At 39.6% G+C, this 22,830-nt stretch overlaps 1 protein-coding gene across 10 annotated transcripts in view; it reads left to right on the plus strand.

Annotated features, from left to right (window-relative positions):
• LOC132815081 (focal adhesion kinase 1) overlaps positions 1-22,830 on the plus strand; it is a 557,743-nt gene that overhangs the window by 509,916 nt on the left and 24,997 nt on the right. For all 10 annotated transcript variants that reach the window (XM_060823816.1, XM_060823815.1, XM_060823817.1 and 7 more), the window contains 3 exons: positions 14,557-14,619; positions 15,959-15,998; positions 17,375-17,481. In XM_060823816.1, coding sequence (XP_060679799.1) covers positions 14,557-14,619; positions 15,959-15,998; positions 17,375-17,481 — 210 coding nt within the window. The remainder of the gene's footprint in view (positions 1-14,556; positions 14,620-15,958; positions 15,999-17,374; positions 17,482-22,830) is intronic.

Below are 22,830 nucleotides of genomic sequence, written 5' to 3' on the forward strand. Positions count from 1 at the left end.
AAATGTAGATATGCTTTTCTCTTACAATGGAAACTGGATCATTGAATTTATTTAAAACAGAATTAGTTTGATTTTTGAATGCCAAGACAGTCGTAGGTTTTTGGGGACAGTCAAGAAAATGAAGTTGAGACCAAATCTGATGAGCCATGATCCTGTTGAATTATGGAACAGGCTGGTTGGATTGATTGGCCTACTCCTAAACCTTAACCCTATGTTTCTTATGTGAGATTTAGCAGCTGTGAATTGACACAAAGGCAAAGCTAGGTAGTGTTATGGAAATTGGTAATAATTGTATTGATAATGGATAAAATGAGAGATTTGATGATCAGTTCCAGTTGAACAGGATACTAGATTTGAACCTGAGTTTCCTGAATTAGCAGCCTGGGAGAGGAATCAAGACAAGCAATAGTTCAGATTTTTTTTTTACCTTTTGGAATCCAAATGAAAAACTGTAACATATTGTTCTAAAGAGCAGAGTTATCCTAGCCAGTGTCCCAGCCACAATTTATCTCTTTACCAATATCTGCCAACACTGTAAATCACTTATCTAGTTATTATTTTATTACTGCTTCATGGATTTTGCCGTGAGAGTATGCGCTGCCACGTTTCCTACATTACAACAGTGGCTACACTCAAAGTACATAATTGGCTGTAAACTTCTTTGGAAACCCATGATGTTGTGAAAGGTATTATGTAGATCAAATTTCTAATTTTCTTAGTTGTGCCCAAGTCTGGGAAGATTTTGTCTCACCCTGAGATTTGGAGGGTCAGAGTTTAGTGAATCTGTAATATGCTGAGAAGAGTTACATAATGCAGAAATAAGGATGCTCTATACTTTCAAAATGTAGGTGTCCAAGCTGCTTGCTTTTAATATTTTTGAAGATGTTTTTGTATATTGCATCTTGATCCAATCTTTAAGAAATTAAAACCTCCTAAGTTTCTTGAGCCATTTCTGTTGAATGAATCACTTTCAAATTCATTCATTACTTCATGGAATCTCTTTGCATCAAGACAGTGTAATGCTCCAACAATGAAGGAAAAGTTTTTTTGTATGTTTTGTTCGAATATTCTTTGTAAACATGAACATCAAGACTATCCTTTTGCCATTGGTGATCTATTCTCAACTTTATTATATTTCCCATGAACTGTAATAATCTTCCAGTTGAACTTTGTATTTTTTTCATACCCAAAAACAGTTAAAAACTTTATTTTGGCAAATAAGAGCATAGTTAAGCATTCTGAAATTGGCAGGAGAGCTTGTGTCAAAACGATTCAGGCTACTGAAAAGGCATAACATTGTGCTAAATAAAGACTAATATTCATTCCACCCTTAAGCTACAAATATGGTATGTTTTGTACCCATTTTACATAGTTATATAGACCTTCCAGAACAGAGAGAGACAATTAGATTCAGTTTGTTCATGCTGGCTTTACGCTCTACTTGAACTTACTCGCAGCTAAACTGTCAGCACAGCTGATGTGCTGATTTAGTCGCTGATCAAATACATTATTGATTGCTCACAATCACTTGTCATAGGATATACTTTGCTTCAGTGTTTTTGTGACTTTCCTGGTCAATTTATTTTCGACTATCTTATAAATACCTACATTTTTCCACATCTACCTCAAAACCCTTTTGATATTCTTAAACACACCTGTCAGACTTCCCCTCCGCTTTCTGTTTTTTTTAGGGAAAATCGAATGACTTATAGCTGTTTCTGTATAGATTCCCTATCTGTCTCCATGTCCCTTGTTGTTGTGGTTCTGTTTGCCGAGCTGGAAGTTTTTGTTGCAAACGTTTCGTCCCCTGGCTAGGCGACATCATCAGTGCTCTGGAGCCTCCTGCGAAGCGCTTCTTTAATGTTTCTTCCGGTATTTATAGTGGTCTGTCCTTGCCGCTTCCGGGTGTCAGTTTCAGCTGTCCGCTGTAGTGGTTGGTATATTGGGTCCAGGTCGATGTGTTTGTTGATGGAGTTTGTGGATGAATGCCATGCCTCTAGGAATTCCCTGGCTGTTCTCTGTCTGGCTCGCCCTATGATAGTAGTGTTTTCCCAGTCGAATTCATGTTGCTTGTTGTCTGAGTGTGTGGCTACTAGGGATAGCTGGTCGTGTTGTTTCGTGGCTAGTTGATGTTCATGTATGCGGATTGTTAGCTGTCTTCCTGTTTGTCCTATATAGTGTTTTGTGCAGTCCTTGCATGGTATTTTGTAAACTACATTAGTTTTGCTCATGTTGGGTATCGGGTCCTTTGTTCTACTAAGTTGTTGTCTGAGCGTGGCCGTTGGTTTGTGTGCCGTTATGAGTCCTAAGGGTCGCAGTAGTCTGGCTGTCAGTTCTGAAACGCTCCTGATGTATGGTAGTGTGGCTAGTCCTTTTGGTTGTGGCATGTCCTCGTTCCGTGGTCTATCTCTTAGGCATCTGTTGATAAAGTTGCGCGGGTATCCACTTTTGGCGAATACCTTGTATAGGTGTTCCTCTTCCTCTTTTCGCAGTTCTGGTGTACTGCAGTGTGTTGTGGCTCTTTTGAATGGTGTCCTGATGCAGCTTCGTTTGTGTGTGTTGGGGTGGTAACTTTCATAGTTTAGGACTTGGTCTGTGTGTGTTGTTTTCCTGTGTACCCTTGTGGTGAATTCTCCGTTCGGTGTTCTCTGTACTATCACGTCTAGGAATGGGAGTTGGCTATCCTTTTCTTCTTCTCTCGTGAATCGGATTCCTGTGAGTGTGGCGTTGATGATCCTAATGTAGTTTACAAAATACCATGCAAGGACTGCACAAAACACTATATAGGACAAACAGGAAGACAGCTAACAATCCGCATACATGAACATCAACTAGCCACGAAACAACACGACCAGCTATCCCTAGTAGCCACACACTCAGACAACAAGCAACATGAATTCGACTGGGAAAACACTACTATCATAGGGCAAACCAGACAGAGAACAGCCAGGGAATTCCTAGAGGCATGGCATTCATCCACAAACTCCATCAACAAACACATCGACCTGGACCCAATATACCAACCACTACAGCGGACAGCTGAAACTGACACCCGGAAGCGGCAAGGACAGACCACTATAAATACCGGAAGAAACATCAAAGAAGTGCTTCGCAGGAGGCTCCAGAGCACTGATGTCGCCTAGCCAGGGGACGAAACGTTTGCAACAAAAATTTCCAGCTCGGCGAACAGAACCACAACAACGAGCACCCGAGCTACAAATCTTCGCACAAACCATGTCCCTTGTTTTTCACAGATGAATGTGGTAGAGAAAATGAACAAGAATTGAATTTGCAATACTGTACTGGAATTTAAAAAGTGGAACTATCATAAAATACTGAAGAAAATGGGAAGAAATGGGAAACTGGCCACATCTCCAATAATAAGTATTGCTAGGAAAAAAAACCATTCCATTGACTTGACATTGATCTTTTCATGAATACAGCACTCAAGTAAACCATTGATATTTACATTACAGCACTATAACATGGCAATCTGGACCCTCCCTCTACAATATGCATCAATATTTATTGAACTTGTGAACACAACAACTTGCACAGTTGAATTTAGTTTTAGCAATGCCACGGGACAGCAATAGCCTAGCGGTATTGTCACAAATAATCCAGAGACCCAGGTAAAGTTATGGTGTAATCAGCAAGGGGTTTCCTTGCCCGTGTTTATCTTGATACAGTGAAACATCATGGAATATAGAGTCAACGTTGAGGTCTCTCAGGATAAGTAACTGTTAAAATTTCAATTCATAAAATCTGGAATGACAAGCTAGTCTAGTGACCATAGCACTATAATTGACTGCTATCCTGCTGTATTGCAGCCTCTGGCCTTCTTTCATAGCTACCTTACTTAAATGGCTTGTCCACTTCAGTTTCTCATCAATGGTGACCCCCAGGATGTTGATAACGGTGGATTCAGTGATGGTAATGCCATTGAATGTCAGGGGATGACATTTACTTTCCTCTTATTGGAGAAGGTCATAGCCCACAATTGTGTGGCGTGAATGTGATTTACCATTCTTCAACCCAACTTAGACATATTATCCATGTCTTTTTGTATTTGGACATGGACTGCAAATGGTACAGAACATTGTGCAACCATCACCAATTATCTCTGCTACTGACCTTATGGTGGAGGGTAGATCATTGAAGAAGCAGCTGAAGGCGGTTGGACCTAATACACTGAGGACTTCCTGCAGAGATATTCTTGAACTGAGAAAACTGATCTCCAACAACTATGTCCATCTTCCTATATGCTTGGCATGATTCCAACCAGCAGAGTGTTTTTCTGAGAGTTTTCCCGTTGACTCCAGTTTTACCAGGGAACCTTGATGCTATACTACATCAAATATGGCCTCAATGTCAGGTGATGTCACTCACACCTCACTTCTGGAATTCAGCTCTTTTGTCCGTGTTTGAACCAAAGCTGTAATGAGATCAGGAGCTGAGTAGTCCTCGGGGAGCCCAAATGATGCATTAGTGAGCAGGTTATTCCATCACTTTACCGATAAGCAAGGATGGACTGATGGCATGATAATTGGCTGGTTTGACTTATCCTGCTTTTCATGACAAGGACATCTCCGAGCAATTTTCTACATTGTCAAGTAGATCTCAGCATTGTATCTGTATTAGAGCATCTTGGCTAAGAGTGTGGCACATTCTAGACCATAAGTCTTCAATAGAATTGCTGGAATGTTGTCATGCCGCACAACCTTTGTAGTATTCAAGGTGTTCAACCAATTTCTGATATCATGTGGAGCAAATTGAATTAGCTGAAGCCTGGCATCTGTGATGCTGAGGCCGTCTAGAGGAAGCCAAGATGTATTATTCACTCAGCATTTCTGGTTGAAGATTGCTGCGAATGCTTCAGCCTTTTCTTTTGTACTGATGTGCTGGATAATCCCTCAAAATTCAGCTCTTTTGGAGCTGAGGATATTTGTGGAGCTTCCATGACAGTTTTCAGTTGCTCAATCTGTTTGAAGTCTTTCCTATTTAGCACAATGGTAGTACCACACATGATGTACAGCTCAACCCATGAATGTATTTTTAAAAAGGCCTTTCAGAGCAGGTGTACCACAATGCCACCCAGCATGACTGAGTAGCCAAGTTTGTTTTGCTTGAAGCAGAGATGTTTAAGGAGAAATTTTATTGAGGTGCTCAGAATTATGAACGTGGAGAATGCGAGGACAGCGGATGCTGGAGCTCAGAGTCAAGCATGTAGTGCTGGTGAAAAAGGATGCCTGATGAAGGGCTTATGCCCAAAATGTTGATTCTCCTGCTTCTCAGATGCTGCCTGACCTGCTGTGCTTTTCCAGCACTACATACCCCACAATTATGAACGTGTTTGATAAAGTTGAAAGAGTTAACTGTCTCCACTGGCAGGAAGATTAGTCCCCAGAGTTACTTTATTAGTATCTGGATTGTCTTGCCTGAAAAGGTGGTAACAGCATCTTCAATCATTTCAAAAGGAAAAAGACTCCCATAACTAAAGAGCAAGAGAGTTGCACTGATTAGTCCATTGTTCAAAGATCCTTGAAAGTCACCTGGTCACCACTCCTGATGTGTGGTCCGACATTATCAGCATAGAGAGCACTTTCAGTCAAGGGCAGCGTGACCTAAATTGAATGCATTCTTCAGAGTTTGTTTATCAGAGCACACTTCATTTGTTCATGTGTCAATGATATTAAATTAAATGGTTGATAACTTGATCTAAAGCTGATGGAATGTTCAGATTATCAGGTTTTTTTTCTCAGCTCTGATGCTTTGTTTCTCAAAAAGCAAGTATAGGTTTTCATAGTTTGAATTTCTCCAAAAACAAAGATCAAAATAAATTATGACCCTCCCTCAAATGCCATTTTAAAAAATTTAATCAGCTATCTCAATTTTGCTATAATTTTAACCAAACTGACTGGCTACAGGAAACTTAAAAATTTCAAGTCATGCAAACTTGAAAATGGTAGCTTTAATGTGTTTTGAAGAGTTTATGGTTTCAATTAAATGAATAGTTAAGAGTAAAGTCACCAGTGGATTTGTTGACATTGCTTGTATATTTCTTCCCAGAAACCAGAATTGAGATTGGTTGTGTTTTACAATTCATACTATTGCAGAAGCAGATTCATTACCACATTTCCAGACTGCTTGTTGCTGACCTCAGCTGCACTGTTAGAAGTTAAAAACAGTGGTGAACAGAGGTTCACCTCTGAAACACCTCTCTAGAACTGGATGATCGCACAGATCTGCTTTTTAAACCACAAAAGGTCTCCTGAATACTTTTATTAACAGCAACAGCAGCTTATCTGTCTGCTCATAGAACACTGTAAGTAACCACAATGTTGAACGAGAGGGAGAGTGTTTAGGGAGCATTGCAGAAAGCTTGGTAAAAGAAATGGGTCTTGAGAAAATCTATTTGAAAGATAACTTACAGAAGTTTGGAAAGGTTACTTCAATAGCTAGAGGCTCTTCACTAAGAATTGTTCGTATTTGTTCTCTGAATGTGGGGTAATGTTGACAAAGCTGGTATTAATACCCAACTCTAGTGATCCTGAGAAGATGCTATTGGGCTTCTTCCTTGAACTGTTTTCCTGCATTCTTTAAATCTGTTAAATGTAGCTAAATATCTTTCTCAGCGGTTAAGGGTTAACCATATTCATGTGGAACTTGAGTCACATGTAAGCTGAATCCAGGTGAGTACACCACTTTCCTCCTCAATGGATATTTGCCAACCAGTTTTAATTTTTAAAATCTAACAACTTCAAGGCAATCTTGTGGAATTGGAGCCAATTATAGAATGTTATTCAAGATGGAAAGGATATCAATACTGAAGCTAAACTGAGGTTGAACAGAGTACCAAAGTTGTCTTCAGTTTTAGTTGGTGGGGAAATCAGTGGTAACCGATTACAGTTTGTGGCAGGAGCTGAAATTGATGGCTTCAGACCTTCAACCAAAAATCTCAAATGTAATGTATCAGAGCTTGGCTGCCAGTCAGTGTAGTGCCACAATTTAAGAAAGGCTGTAAAGAAAAGCTAGGGAACTCTAGACCAGTGAGCCTTAGGTCAATAGTGGCCAAGTTGTTGGAGGGGATTCTGAGGGGCAGGATTTACATGCATTTGGAAAGGCAAGGACTGATTAGGGATAGGCAGAATGGCTTTGTACGTGGGAAATAGTGTCTCATAAACTTGATTGAGTTTTTTGAAGAAGTGACAAAGAAGATTGATGAAAGCAGAGCAGAAGAGGTTGTCTATATGGACTTCAGTAAGCATTCAACAAAGTTCTACATAGAGTCATAGAGATGTACAGCATGGAAACAGACCCTTCAGTCCAACTCGTCCATGCTGACCAACTATCCCAACCCAATCTAGATTAAATTAGATTAGATTCCCTACAATGTGGAAACAAGCCCTTCGGACCAGCAAGTCCACACCGACCCTCAGAAGAGTAACCCACCCAGACCCATTCCCCTCCTCTATATTTATCCCGACTAATGCACCTAACACAATGGGCAATTCACCTGACCTGCACATCGTTGGATTGTGGGAGGAAACGAGAGCACCTGGAGGAAACCACGTAGACACGTGGAGAATGTGCAACTCCACATAGACAGTCACCCAAGGCTGGAATCGAACCCGGGTCCCTGGCACTGTGAGGCAGCAGTGCTAACCACTGAGCCACCATGCCGCCCAAACTTTTAGCGGAACGCTTGGTCAGTGCAGGGATTTGACCCATGACCTTGACGATATTGGCATCACGCTCTAACCATCTGCGCTAACTGACATACCTAGTGCCACCTGCCAGCACCTGGTCCATATCCGTCCAAACCCTTCCTATTCATACCCATCCAGGTGCCTTTTAAATGTTGCAATTATACCAGCCTCCACCACTTCCTCTGGCAGCTCATTCTATACACGTACCACCCTCTGAGTGAAAAAGTTGTCTATTAGGTCTCTTTTATATTTTTCCCCTCTCACCCTAAACCTATGCCTTCCAGTTCTGGACTCCTTAGGGAAAAGACTTTGTCTATTTATCCTATCAATGCCCCTTATGATTTTATAAGCATCTATCAAGTCACCCTTCAGCCTCCGATGCTCCAGGGAAAACAGCCCGAGCCTATTCAACCTCTCCCTATAGCTCAAGTCCTCCAACCCTGGCAACATCCTTGTAAATCTTTTCTGAACCCTTTCAAGTTTCACAATATCCTTCCAATAGGAAGGAGACCTGAATTGCATGCAATATTCCAACAGTGGCCTAACCAATGTCCTGTACAGCCACAACATGACCTCCCAACTCCTGTACTCAATACTCTGACCAATAAAGGAAAGCATACCAAACACCACTTTCACTATCCTACCTACCAACGACTCCACTTTCAAGGAGCTATGAATCTGCACTCCAAGATCTCTTTGTTCAGCAATACTCCCAAGACCTTACCATTAAGTGTATAAGTCCTGCTAAGTTTTGCTTTCCCAAAATGCAGCACCTCACATTTATCTAAATTAAACTCCATCTGCCACTTCTCAGCCCATTGACCCATCTGATCAAGATCCTGTTGTAATCTGAGGTAACTTTCTTCGCTGATGAAGGGCTTATGCCCGAAACGTCGAATTTCCTATTCCTTGGATGCTGCCTAACCTGCTGTGCTTTAACCAGCAACACATTTTCAGCTAACTTTCTTCGCTGTCCACTACACCTCCAATTTTGGTGTCATCGGCAAAGATACTAACTATACCTCTTACGTTCACATCCAAATCATTTATATAAATGATGAAAAGTAGTTGACCCAGCACCAATCCTTATGGCGCTCCACTGGTCACAGGCCTCCAGTTTGAAAAACAACCCTCCACCAGCACCCTCTGTCTTCTACCTTTGAGCTAGTTTTGTATTCAAATGACGAATTCTCCTAGTATTCCATGAGATCTCACCTTGCTCCCAGTCTCCCATGGGGAACCTTGTTGAATGCCTTACTGAAGTCCATATAGATCACATCTACCACTCTGCCCTCATCAATCCTCTTTGTTACTTCAAATAACTCAATCAAGTTTGTGAAACATGATTTCCCATGCATTAAGCCACGTTGACTATCCCTAATCAGTCTTTGCCTTTCCAAATATATGTACGTCCTGTCCCTCAGGATTCCCTCCAACAACTTGCCCAATACAGACATGAGGCTCACTGTCTATAGTTCCCTGGTTTGTCCTTACCACCTTTCTTAAACTGTGGCACCATGTTAGCCAACCTCCAGTCTTCCAGCGCCTCACCTGTGACTATCAGTTATACAAATATTTCAGCAAGAGGCCCAGCAATCACTTGCCTAGCTTCCCACAGAGTTCTAGGGTACACCTAATCAGGTCCTGGGGAGTTATCCACTTTTATGCATTTCAAGATATCCAGCACTTCCTCCTCTGTAATATAGACATTTATCAAGATGTCGCCATCTATTTTCCTACATTCTATGTCTTCCATGTCCTTTTCCACAGTAAATACTGCTGCAAAATACTCGTTTAGTATCTGACCCATCTCCTGCTCCACACAAAGGCCACCTTGCTGATCTTTGAGGGACCCTCTTCTCTCTCTAGTTACCCTTTTGTCCTTAATGCATTTGTAAAAACTCTTTGGATTCTCCTTAACTCTATTTGCCAAAGCTATCTCATGTCCCTTTTTTGCCCTCCTGATTTATCTCTAAAGTACACTCCTTCTCTTTATACTCTTCTAAGGATTCACCGTTCTACCCTGTCTATACCTGACATATGCTTCCTTCTTTTCCTTAACCAGCCCTCAATTTCTTTAGTCATCCTCTACCTACCAGCCTTTCCTTTCACCCTAACAGAAACATACTTTCTCTGGACTCTTGTTAACTCATTTCTGAAGGCGTCCCATTTTCCAGCCGTCCCTTTACCTGCGAACATCTGCGCCCAATCAGCTTTTGAAAGTTCTTGCCTAATACCATCAAAATTGGCCTTTCTCCAATTTAGAACTTCAACATTTAGATCTGGTAGACGGTGAATAAGGTTGGATCATATGGGATCCAGGAAGAGCTAGCCAATTGGATGCAAAATTGGCTTGAAAGTAGGAAACAGAGGGTGGTTGTAGAGGGTTGCTTTTCAGACTGGAGGCTTGTGACCAGCAGTGTGCCACAGGGATCAGTGCTGGGTCCAGATTACAGAAGGCATGGTTAGTAAGATTGCAAATGACACCAACATAGGTGATCTAGTGGACAGTGAAGAATGTTACCTCAGACTGCAATGGGATCTTGATCAGATGGGCTAATGGGCTAGGTGTGACAGACAATTTAGATAACTGTTGGGTCCCTGAGGAGTGTTGCCAAACAGACCTAGGGGTGCAGGTGCATGTTCCTTGAAAGTGGAATTGCACGATGGTGGAGAAGGTGTTTGGCATGCTTGCTTTCATTAGTCAGGACGTTGAGTTGGGACACTATATTGTTGCTCTGTGGGACATTGGTGAATAAAATACTGCATACAATTCTGGTTACCCTTCTATAAGACTGATGTTAAACTTGAGAGGATGCAGAAAAGATTTACAAGGATGTTGCCATGACTAGAGGGTTTGAGTTTTAGGGATAGGCTGGGGACTTTTCCCTGGAGCATTGGAGGCTGAGGGGTGACCTTATAGAGGTTCAAAAAAATCATGTGGAGAGTGGATAGGCATGGTCTTTTTTCTGAGGGTGGGGGAGTTCAACTAGAGGGCATAGGTTGAAGGTGAGAAGGGAAAGATTTGAAGACGACCTGATGGGTAACTTTTTCATACCAAAGGTGGTGCATGTATGGAATGAGCTGCCAGACTAATTGGTAGAGATGGGTATAATTACAACATTTAAAAAGCACCTGGATGGGTACATGAATAGGAAGGGTTTAGAAGAATATGGGCCAAATGCTGGCAAATGGAACTAGGTCAAATTGGAATGTCTGGTCAGTGCAGACAAGTTGGACCGAATGGTCTGTTCCCGTACTATATGAATCTATGACTCAGTTGGTCAGTCAGCCAATCCAACTACATAAAGCAGTCGGACATGTAATGTAGAGAAAATAGTGTTATTGGCATACATGTGTAAAGTGAACTTATTCCTGTGAATCATATTCCCAAGCCCTGTTGAGTAGGAACAGAGCTTAAAGATATCCTTAAGAAATTCTGAAAAGCGATAACGTGGGAAGGTAAAGGAAAGCATTTCTTGAGATGTGCTGACTATATTTAGACTGGTTGGAATGGAACTATGGACAGTCAGACCCAACAAATAGAGACATAGGAGGAAAATAGCAAATTTTGTCGTTAATGCAGAGTGGACAAGAAGGAATAATGCCCTAGTATCATTGTCACATCGAGGTCATAGTTTATGCTTGTAGTAAAGTCATATTGTGCTGAGAGGGGTGAGAGCCAGACTGGAAGGATTTAAAGGGAGTTATGGGGAGGAGTCAGTGCAGCTGAGCAGTATTGATGCATTCAAGAGAAAGTGAGGCAGTGAATATTGAGGACAACACAATGAAGATCTTTTTTGAGAAAGCATTTTTCAGGGAAACTAAATAGGTGAGGAAATTGGATATTGAGGAATTGATTGAAAAAAGGATCAAAGAATCAATGTTGGCTCTTATAGGAGAATGGTAATAGGGGAGGAACAGCAAAGAGGTCATGATATTTCAGGACCACCTGCATCTAATATGTATAGCCATTTGTAAGTCAAATATAAATGTGTTTCAGTTGAATAGGACATAATATATTGACTGAACAGACAAGGGGAAGATATTTAAAAAAATTTCTTCCACAAAAATTCAATCTTTTCTGTAACTGCCAAACTAAAAATTACACACAGACCTTTTTGGAATTATGCCTGGAAAATATGTTGAGAAATATCTTCAAAATGATAGTCTTTCACAGCATCTGTAGATACTTATTAAAGCACTCCTTCCTTTTGTGAGATTTTCATCCTCTCATTACCTTAAACTAACTTCTCATATATAAAATTGTATTTCTTACCTGCATCACTGCTATTGCAAGTTTAGATGAAATGCCTCTATAATAAACAAGTTCAAACTTGATTTTCTTACGACTGTACATGCAATCCAGAAATGTCATATTGGCAAGGAAAGCTTGAAATATCAACGGAAGAATAATTATGCCCAACCTCTCCCTATTTGGAAATGCTACTGCTAGAAATTCAACTGTGCTGACAAGTTATTTTGGCAGAATAAGATGTTGTCTTAATCTGGAATTTATGATTATATCTGGATAGCAGTGCAATTTGGATTGGAGTCAAGTTTGTTGTTAATGTGTTAAAATAAACAGGTAAGTTTTTGCAGCAGAATTTACACTATCTACAAAAAATGTTGAAAATACCCAACAGGTGAGGCAGCATCTATGGAAAGAAAAAGAGTAATATTTTCGCTCAGTGACAAAAAAAGACTTGTACCATCAGAATTGGATATGGGTGGTGATGTAATAGCAAGTGCAGGTACAGTGAAAAGGTGAGAGAAAAAGAAGCGTCTATGGTGGTGTGGAAGGCTGGAGCAATTAACTGAAAGCTGTCCAGTATAGAGACAATCGAAATAGTTAAGAGCCTCATCTAACCTTCACTAGTATTTAGCCAGAGGATGAAGGAGGGATTAAGTGGCTTTGCCATGTGGGTAAGCTGCAAATGCTGGCAAACTGCAGGTAGTACACTCAGTTGTGGCACTCTTTAGTCCACAGAGTGACCCTGGCGCCAATGACTGTGTCTACACAGCAACACATCACCCGCTGTTCCTGACCCCACATCACCAGGATCTGTCTGAGTTGCCCTGGTTGTGACACACATGTCCATCACTGCTACCTCTTCCTCCTCCAGATGAAGTCTCAGCTCTGACTCATCGGGGTGGACAGCCATCCTTAGTAAGGAATGGCCTATGTGTTTCCACTGATCAACTGACTGACAGAAGTTAGCATGCACACAAGCACAAGCCCCTTCTTTCAGGCAGTTCTGCGAGATTCCCACCAATAAAACTATGTTATTATCACTGATTCACCTGGAAGTAATATTAAGGGTACTGATAGTGATAAGGGAGGAGACAAAGGGGCACATGTTGAAGTCCTGCTTTCATAGACAAGTGGGTGGGAAGGGGAGGCAGAGTTGGGGGTGTAAAGTAGCTTAATAGCATCTCCCCAGTAAAATATTTTCATTAAGTTTTTATAAGACAGATAGAGACAAAGAGTGCAGAGATTTAACATCATTATGACTATTTTGTGTGCATTAAAACAACAGCAACCTCTTGCGCCTGATCTCCTGGACATGTGTGACAGTTCACTTGAAATCCAGTGATTTGTGGCTGTACAAGTCACTCACCTATACTTTAAGCACAAAGTATCTTGTAAATGTAATTCAGAGCTATGACATCATTTCTTGGACCCCAATTAAAATTGGTTTGCAGTTCTGCCACACATTGTCTATCCAGTGCTAGATAAAGGCATTGTCGAAGAAAATATTATAGTTTTGTGGCATCTTGAAGTAGAGGAGTACTCCTATTTCTGTAAAGATATTGAAACACCGTTTCACTTGGCAGCACCAACCTCAACCTGGGATTCACTGAAAGAGGGTTAGATCAAGGTTGGCATTGCAGCTCACTAGTTAAATTCAAACGAGACCCAATTCCCACTTTAAATTGGACAAAGATCTTTGAACAAACTTTCCACTAATGGCTCAGGTTGAATTTCTTCCCTGATTTTTCTGCAGAGAGATCCCTGACACAGTTATGAATTTAGGAGTGATGTTGAGTTAGAAAGTATGACAATCTGCAGAAAATCTCAATGTTGCAAGCTGTTAAAGGAATGGAGAGATGACTTATTCTGTTTAAAATCAATTTCAAGTACTAGTTTATGTCCCTCTTAAAACTGTTTTCATGTCAGCATAGTTGGGTTAGAGAGGAAAAATAGTTGATCCAAATAAAGACATTGGTCACAAACCAAATATTTAAAGTATGTGTTTAAAGAAGAAGCAAATAATTAATACATCACAAACAAAAAATTCTCATGGGGATGAGGCTTGGGACAAATTGATTACAGACCATGTCAAAAATAAAAAAAAAAGGTTTGCAAGTTAGGATTGAGAAACATCCCCGTTTCTTTCACTGGTTTTAATCTTTACCATTCCCACATTATGAAGTGAAGAGCCATCAGCATGTCTTAAGTAAACAGGAGCAAATTGAATTTAACAAGTTATCGGTTTAATTTTAAATGGTCTGTAAGTTGTAATTGAACACTCTTTCTGTATTTCTGCAGCCAAGTACATATAAGCCTTCCTCTGACAGGAAACGGGAATTATTGCATGTTATTCTCATCCTGTGTGTGTAATTTTTGCTGCAAGGGGAAAATAGGCTTCTGTTTCGCTCCCAGACAAATATTATACTATGGAAGTTTTCAGGTCATGTGTTGGAAAATTGGTAAAGTAACCACTTTGAGTTTGAATTGTTTACACTTCTATTTTGCTGAATTGATTCCACTGCAATCTGTGCAGCAGAAAAAGAATAATAATGTCTTAATGTTTTAATCTCTGTCTTTTAATTTCCTTTCCAGAAACCCGATCCAAGGTCAATGAGGAACAATGTTGATCGAGATGATGGTGGTCTCCTGGACCCAGTAAGTTTTTGCAGGACACTATTTCTGGTACAAGTAGATTTTCTTACTCTGGACAAGAGAGCAAAAGATCTCCTTATAATTTTGATAGATTATTTCTACTGATATAATTTAAGAGCTATACTTGAGGTTGCTGTTTTGAATCAGTTTTGTGGAGAAACCCATTTCCCCATTAACTTGCTTCTAGCAGAGACCATACAGCATTGTGCACTAACATTTTATGCATAAGTTATAAATTTGTGACTCTCTTCATGACAAATTTGCACCCATCAGGATAATTCACAAGAGAACCAATAAAGGGGGAAAAAAATAACATGTATATTTTATAAGCGGTGAATGTCAATTTGTTAGCAATTAGATTCTGATTAGTAAAGATATTGCCATGGAAATGCAGTTGTTAATGACAATTGATAATTTTTAGGCTTTACTTGGATTTGAAGCTAGGCAAGTTGATTGATTGGTCTGGATTTGTCGTTTCCTCACAAATAATTCAGCAAATGGCTGTCATCCATTTTTTTTGAGTTGAAACAAGTGCAGTGCTTGTTTATGTTGTTCTTTCTGTCAACATAAAGCAGCTCTCTGTGAGTTAGTATGTGGGGCTTTCAGTACATCAGTGTCACACTGGGCGCCTGACGTCAATTCTGAATTGATTGTCAGTGTAGTTCTTCACAAACTTGCGATTATCCAGCAAATGTTGTTTAAGTGCAGAATCACATCTAATGTTGGATACTGTTTTGCGGGTTTTGCAAGCATGATCTGGTTGGGTACTGCCGTTGTCTTATTTATCGTGAACAGCTGAAGGAACAAGCTATTCAGTACGACCTGCTAACCTTTGGGGCTACAGATTTACGATGATACCAGCACTGAAATTTCATATACTAGATTACTAATTTGTATGACAAAGAATTTTTTTTTGGCTTGACAGCATTGTCTTGTTCATGGTAAACTTGCACAGTCATAGTGTGAAACTGCTAGCTTCACCTGTACTTCACCTTATACTTTATCCCTCCAATTGCAACTTTCTCTGTCATCCACTACTTGTATCATCACAGTGACAAAGGTGAAAAACAGTTGTCCACCTTCAGGATAGTGGTATGTACTGAAAGTAAACCAGATAGAGAGGCAAAAAAAATGACAAGAGTTTAGGTCCTGGGCTGCCTAGTGAACTGCAAGAATAACTTTTAATTTGTTTTTTTTCTCTAAGAGCTTCTATTAAAAACTGACATTAAAAATGTTATTCCATTAAGTAATGGATTTAATTGTCATCATGTCTCTACCAATCAAATATGTAAACTGTATTAAGGCAGTCTTTTATTTTTATACCTTCTCTTTTTTTATTTAGATTGGGAATCAGCACATCTATCAGCCTGTAGGTAAACAAGGTAAGAATTGAAATACCTTAAGCTCAAAGTTATTTTTGGTCAATAAATGAGGATGAATTGTAGAATGAAACTTTAATGACCCAGTTTCAGATCTTACATTTGTGATTCTGCCAGAAATCTCATCGTGACGTCGCTATGGCATGCAGTTCAATTTCACTCTTCTGGTGCAACACCAACAGAGCAGACATATCGATGATCTTAAATAGCAAATTTAAATGTAATTCGCATATAAGCAACCTGATCTTTCATCACAAAAAGACATTCTAAATGGTGTATCAGAGAGAAAGACTTAACTTGATCAAAAAAGTGTGGGGAAGCTGTCTGGTGTTGTAATTAACATAAAAAATAATAAGTAGTGAAATCATTTGTGTCACAGTCAAGAACATTAGGAAAACAATTCACTATCAACATACGGAGTGAGTAACGAATCCAAAGGAAGCTTGGAAGTGTAGTAACAGAGAGGAAGACTTCAAGACAATCTAGGCTGATGGTGTGATGAACAGATGAAATTCACTGCAGAGGAGTGTGAGATCATTCTTTCTGATAAGTATAAGGAGAGATGATAAAATTTCAGTGGTATAATTTTTGAAAGGTTGTATTAAAGGTTGGGTTAGGCCCAACCTTCGTTGGTAGGATTAGTTAGCAAAGCAGTTAATGAAGCATCTGGAATCCTGAGTTTTGTAAATAGAATCATAGAGTAGAAGTATTTTTTTAAATTAATTCCTGTGATGTGCATTGTTGGAAAGGCCAGCATTTATTGCCCATTCCAAATTACCCTTGAGAAAGTGGTGGTGCGGTGCTTTTTGAACTGTGGTCTCAATGATGAAGGTATGACAGCAGTATTACTGAACAATTAGTTGCAAGGTCTTTGACGAACTGAAATAAAGGAGAGAAAAATTGTCCCAAGTCAAGACAGGATGTAGCTTGCAGCAGAACCTGCCAACATTGGTGTTCCCATACACTTCTGCCCTCTTCCTTCTAGGCAATAGAACCTGTGGGTTTGGGAAATGAATTAGTGCAGATCATTTTGTAAATAGAGTTGCCACAATATGCTGGTGGAGGGGAGTGTGAGTATTTAAGATGAGGTTGGGTCCCTATCTAGCAAGGTGTTTTGTTTGAAATGGCGTTAATGCTAACAAGACTAAATCCCTAAAATTGACCAGGTCTCCTACATGGCTATTGAGCAACCAAGTGCGTTCTGCAGATCAGACTGTCAAAATGCACTCTGTGAAGAAGTCTATTTCACATTCTTTAGAAGTGTTTCTGATTATTGGTTATTATATATTTTGACAGATATGTATTATTTCTAAATTTCCAGCATTATAACAATCAATAAAGTAACAACTTTGTTTTTTTTTCCTCTCCTTGTCCAACAGAGCATGCAGCGCCACCAAAGAAACCTCCTCGACCTGGTGCCCCTAGCCATGGAGGAAGCATTGCCAGCCTAAACAGTCCAATTGACAATTACAATGAAGGAGTGAAGGTTAGTATTTAGATGTAAACTTGCAATACTAAACAATGAGGCGTCATATTTTATATGCAGCTTTCAACTGAGACTGTAGTTTGAGTCAGAGCTGACACTTTTATAAGATTTCAGCTGACATTTTATAAAAACTTTGGGGATCAAAATGGATTTCTAACATGGCTGTTTGAAGTTTTTTTAATAAAAGAACATGTTCAAATGTACAATAGGTTAATAAAAACCAGGAACAAGACAATTGATTTAGATAATTACTTCTCAATCCATCATATAATTTATTAAAAACCTGTTGTTTTAAGTCATACATAGGAGTCTCCAGTTTTACAAACTTATGAATGCTCGCAATTCAGAACATGATCCCATACTGGGCTACAATTTTAAAGATCCAGCATATGAACATTTCCTGTACTTATGAATGGCTATTTTGTGTCCGATCTGTGTCCAAGTCAACTCGCAAAGAGACTCCAGAATGGAACTGATTTGTAACAAGGGAACTGCTTCTACATATATAGTTTCTGAGTCCTTATGTCTCACTTGGTTTCTACAGAAATTACCAGAATAGAATGATCTAAAGACTAGATTGATCTAGAACCTTTTCTAACCACCAGGGCTTTCAAAGTGCTTTATTGCCAATTAAAGATTAATTAATAGATTTGTTATTGTAAATGAAATGCAGAGCAAATTTTCTTACAACAAGCTCCCACAAACTGCAATATAATCCACAAACCAGTTTCTCGTGATGTTGATTTTTGAAGTTAGTATTGGCAAAGACACCTGGGTAATCTCCCAGCTTGGTTTCAAAATTTTGCCATGGTATCTTCTACATTCACCTGAGAGGGCAGGAAGGTCTTTGGTTTAGCCTCTCATTCTAAACTTCTTCACCTCCAACTGTACTGCACTCCCTCAGTGCTACATGAGAATGTCAACCTGGATTTCAATGCCCAGGTCCCAGTGTGGTCTTAGCATGCAGAAATCTAGTAAGCAAAGTGGAGATTGATTTCAATGCTTAATTCAACAGAATGCTTACTGTGAGAAGTTGCAAAATAAAGTGATGCTTTTAGTTTTTGTAAGCAACTCTCAGTAATGTAAAAGTAAAGAGGTATTGTATCCATATGAAATCTGAACAGATCTTTACCAATACCTAATGGTGTAAAAGCTTGAGCTTTTTTCTTCTCCAGTATTATCTGACTAAATATAGTGGCATAAATTGTGAACACATCATCTTCTCTTCTGAAGATGCTGATTGCTTGCTGGTATGTAGTTCATGGGTACTAATTGACCTCTGATAATTTGCCATTATTCATTTGTGAGCCTTGACATTTGTTAAGCTATTTTTACATCAGGGTATTTCGAGGCTCAGCTTTCTTTGAGATGAACTATTCACTGAATCATCAGGGAAATTTTTATTCTATTTTTAAATCATGTGGTTGATTTTATAGGACCTTAATTCTTTGGTGTTGCACCTTCAGGGTTGTGTTGTCTTGGTTTTCTCTATGTTTGGCAATTTTAATTTATTTAAATAAGGTTTTATGGAACTGCATCGTTCTCCTTCATAATGTTGAGATTAAAGGTTGTTAAACCTACTGGTATCTTTCAATTCTTTCAGGTATTGTACTGCTGACTGAAGGCAGTCAGGGTGTAAACTCAATAAGCTAGATTGATTGCTTTCCTGCCTGTCACCTACCTCCCACTCACCTCTGCTCTGAATGCATTCTAGTCGTGGCTGGTCATTGTATGGCTTTCCTTCTTTTGCATTAGTTAAAGCCCCTTAAATGGGTAGTTCAAGCCTAATTTAAATCCTCATCCCACTAATTAAATAATGTCAGGTGATACCCGCACCAAGAACCCAGCCCTAAATGGAAGATGGTGTTTAACAGCACCCTGGGGCCAATTTGAGGCACAAGCCACAGTGTATCCCACTTCCTAACCTGGTCACTGATTCCACTTTGCCTTGTCTATGCAGACCTACCCCGATTGAGACCCTTAGTTGAGTCAAACCTTTTCATTGTCCTTGCTGTACTGATAGTATTCTCTGCTCCCACTGCTGTGAGCCTCTGACTTCCTGTTGTTAAGGAGTTGAAGTTTCTTCAGATCTGTTGAGACTACAGTCTAGAACTTCTCTCCCTCCACTCCCATCTTCCAGATCTTTATGATGAATTAATTAATAATGTAGAAATGGCAGATGAACCAATCTCATATCAAAGAGATTGTTGTGGAAGCAATATTGACTGCAACAAGTGCTACAATATACCTGGCATCCACTGGCTATGTAAAGGGCAACTGGTTAATCTTCTGGTTAAAGTCTCCCCTCAACTTAGTTAAATCTGTGTGAGGTAGTGATGGGAATCATTGGCAGGTTGAGGAATAAAGTTACCCCATTAAATCCAGCTCAGTATAACAGTCCTCCTTGTTTGAAACCACGAAGCTGTGCCCAGCAATCTAGGACAAAGAACAAATAAAATTTACAGCCCAGGAACAGGCCCTTCAGCCCTCCAAGCCTGAGCCAATCCAACTGTACTGTCTAAACCTGTTGGTCAATTCTTAAGCATTTGTATCCCTCTGCTCCCCACCTACTCATGCATCTGTCCAGTCGCATCTTAAATGATTCTACCGTGCCTGCCTCTACCACGTCTGCTGGCAACACGTTCCAAACGCCCACCACCCTATCTGTGAAGTACTTGCCGCATGTATCCCCCTTAAACTTTCCATCTCTCACCTTGAAAACATGACCTCTCATTATTGAATCCTTCACCCTGGGAAAAAGCCTATCTCTATCCACCCTGTCTATACCCTTCATGATTTTGTAAACCTCAATCAGGTTCCCCCTCAATCTCCTTTTTTCTAGTGAAAATAAACCTAACCTACTGAACCTCTCTTCATAGCTAGCATCTTCCATACCAGGTAACATTCTCGTAAACTTTCTCTGCACCCTCTCCAAAGCATCCACATCCTTTTGGTAATGTGGCGCCTAGAACTGTACACAGTATTCTAAATGGGGCCGGACCAATGTTGTGTACAATTTTAACATGACTTGCCAGCTCTTATACTCAGTACCCTGTCCAATGAAGGCAAGCATACCGTATGTCTCCTTGATCACTCTATCCACCTGTGCAGCAACCTTCAGGGTACAATGGACCTGCACTCCCAGATCTCTTTGCCCATCAGCTTTTCCCAAGGCTCTACCATTCATTGTATAATTCGCTCAAAAATTAGACTTTCCTAAATGCATCTAAATTGCTTTAAAAATCTCAAATTCTAGAAGAAACAACAAATGTCATTGAAATGTTGAAAGGCAAGGGATTTACATCCTTGAAGACTAACCATTTGCCGTTTACACATGCCAGTGGATGCCAGGTATATTGTAGCAGTTGTTGCTTTTCTAAAAAGCTACAATCCAGATTGACTTCTGGTGTAATACAGAGTGTTAAATTGTTCAAGGTTCTGTCGTTTGGACAGATGTTATCTGATGGTCCTTATCTGGTAAGATAAAGATGCATGATATGTGAAGATGAGGCAGAACATCTCCCTGAATCCAAGTCAATATTACTTCCACAACAATCTCTTCGATATGAGATTTGTTCATCTGCCATTTCTGCATTATTAATTAATTCTTCATAAAGATCTGGATGATGGAAATGGAGGGAGGGAAGATCTAGACTGTAGTCTCAAGAGAAATTATTAGATCTTGCAATTTGATATTAGAATAAGGTGATGATTTTGATTTTTGAAAAGAGCAATAGTAGTTTCCCAGTGGAAGTAGGCTGATTTTTTTCAAGAACAAAAAGATTTAAGATGACTTGCCACCTCAAGATATTACAGAATGCACCTTGAGTTGATAACACCGTTCAGAAAATAGAAGTTTGTAAGTTGCAACTTGAGATAAGGAAGTTAATAGCTAGAGGTAATGATGAACCTGTCTGTTAAAAATAATAAAGTTTCAGTTATGGTGCTCAGCACGTTGTCAGGCACCACAGAATGGAAAGAAATTAAACCTTTAGAGGAGACAAAGCAGCTAGACTAGGATGCTGGCCGGTATAAGGAAATACAGAATGAAGAAAGTCTTAAAGATATGGGGCTTTTGTTTTAATTAAAACGACATATGTTATAGGACAGAATTGTAGATTTAAATAAAACTATGAAAGGATGAGATAAAATGGATAAAAACCGTTTGTTTTCATTTTTTGAGGGATTTGCACTGAAGGACAATAAAAATGTTTATAACTGATTAAACAGAGAGCAGGGTATAGAGGGTCACGAGGCTATGAATTCACTTCCAGGATTTGTCATTGAGACAGAAACAAAATCAACATTCACAGCTAGGTTGGAAAGGTAGATCAAGGAAAAAGGTTCAAGATGATGTTAGAATGCAGGGTAAATATTATTAAGACTTTTTGCTTGAAGCCAACACAGACTGATTGATTGAACCAATGCACCAAGTTGCTTTTGCAATTTTTTAAAAATTAGTGTATTTTGACATGGCAAGCTATGAAAATTGAAATTTTGTTATCTGACCATTTCAAAACCAAGATTACATGCTAAATCACAACCCTTTTTCACAAAATCCAAACAATAGAAACCTAAATCATCATGGTCAAATGTTCATTACACAGCTGTGCTGATCATTAAGAGCGATGACCAGGCAGTTAGGTTCATGAAAAGTAGAATTAAAAGTATTCGTTTTTAAATCGTGTTCCTTTCTTCCACAAACTCCAAGAAACTAAATCACTGTTTAAAAAGCCATCAGTGGTGGCTGAACTAAAGTTTGGATGCTGACGTTTGTGTGCTAAATTTTGTGCAGCTGGATGGGAAACAAACTGCGATTTTTCTAACCAAATAAATAAAATTGCCAGGTTTCCATGAGGTATATACTGAGTGGAGTGCACTTAAAGGCACCATAAGGGAGAAAACGGTAACTGTTTCTTGTTTTGAAAGTGTTGTCCGAAAGAGGCACTTGATTTAAATAGCAAGTAACATTTTTTTAATTATAGGCTCTTGTTGCCTGCAGAATGTCCCTTTCACCACATTAACTCTTCTGTTTATCCATATTTGCTCCTCAAATATTCCTCGTGAACAAAAGCAATTCCCAGTCCAATATGAAGTCTTAAAGATCTGATGCTCTCAGACTTTCTTGCAGTTACTGCTAAGTAAACTTATCCCAGCTGGGCTGCGAGTTGGGACCCATAATTGGCCTCTATCGCATTTGGCTTCAGTGGGTAAAGAAGCAAAGAAATTCAGCAGTGTTCAGATTCTTGGTGAGCAGTTTTCAGCTGAATCCTGGAATATGTTCAACAATGATACCCTCCAAGATGAGTAGCCTGCCAATACTCACTGATCACTATTTTTGTCTGCCCA

The sequence above is a fragment of the Hemiscyllium ocellatum genome, chromosome 4 (assembly GCF_020745735.1).
Source record: "Hemiscyllium ocellatum isolate sHemOce1 chromosome 4, sHemOce1.pat.X.cur, whole genome shotgun sequence".
Taxonomy (NCBI): domain Eukaryota; kingdom Metazoa; phylum Chordata; class Chondrichthyes; order Orectolobiformes; family Hemiscylliidae; genus Hemiscyllium; species Hemiscyllium ocellatum.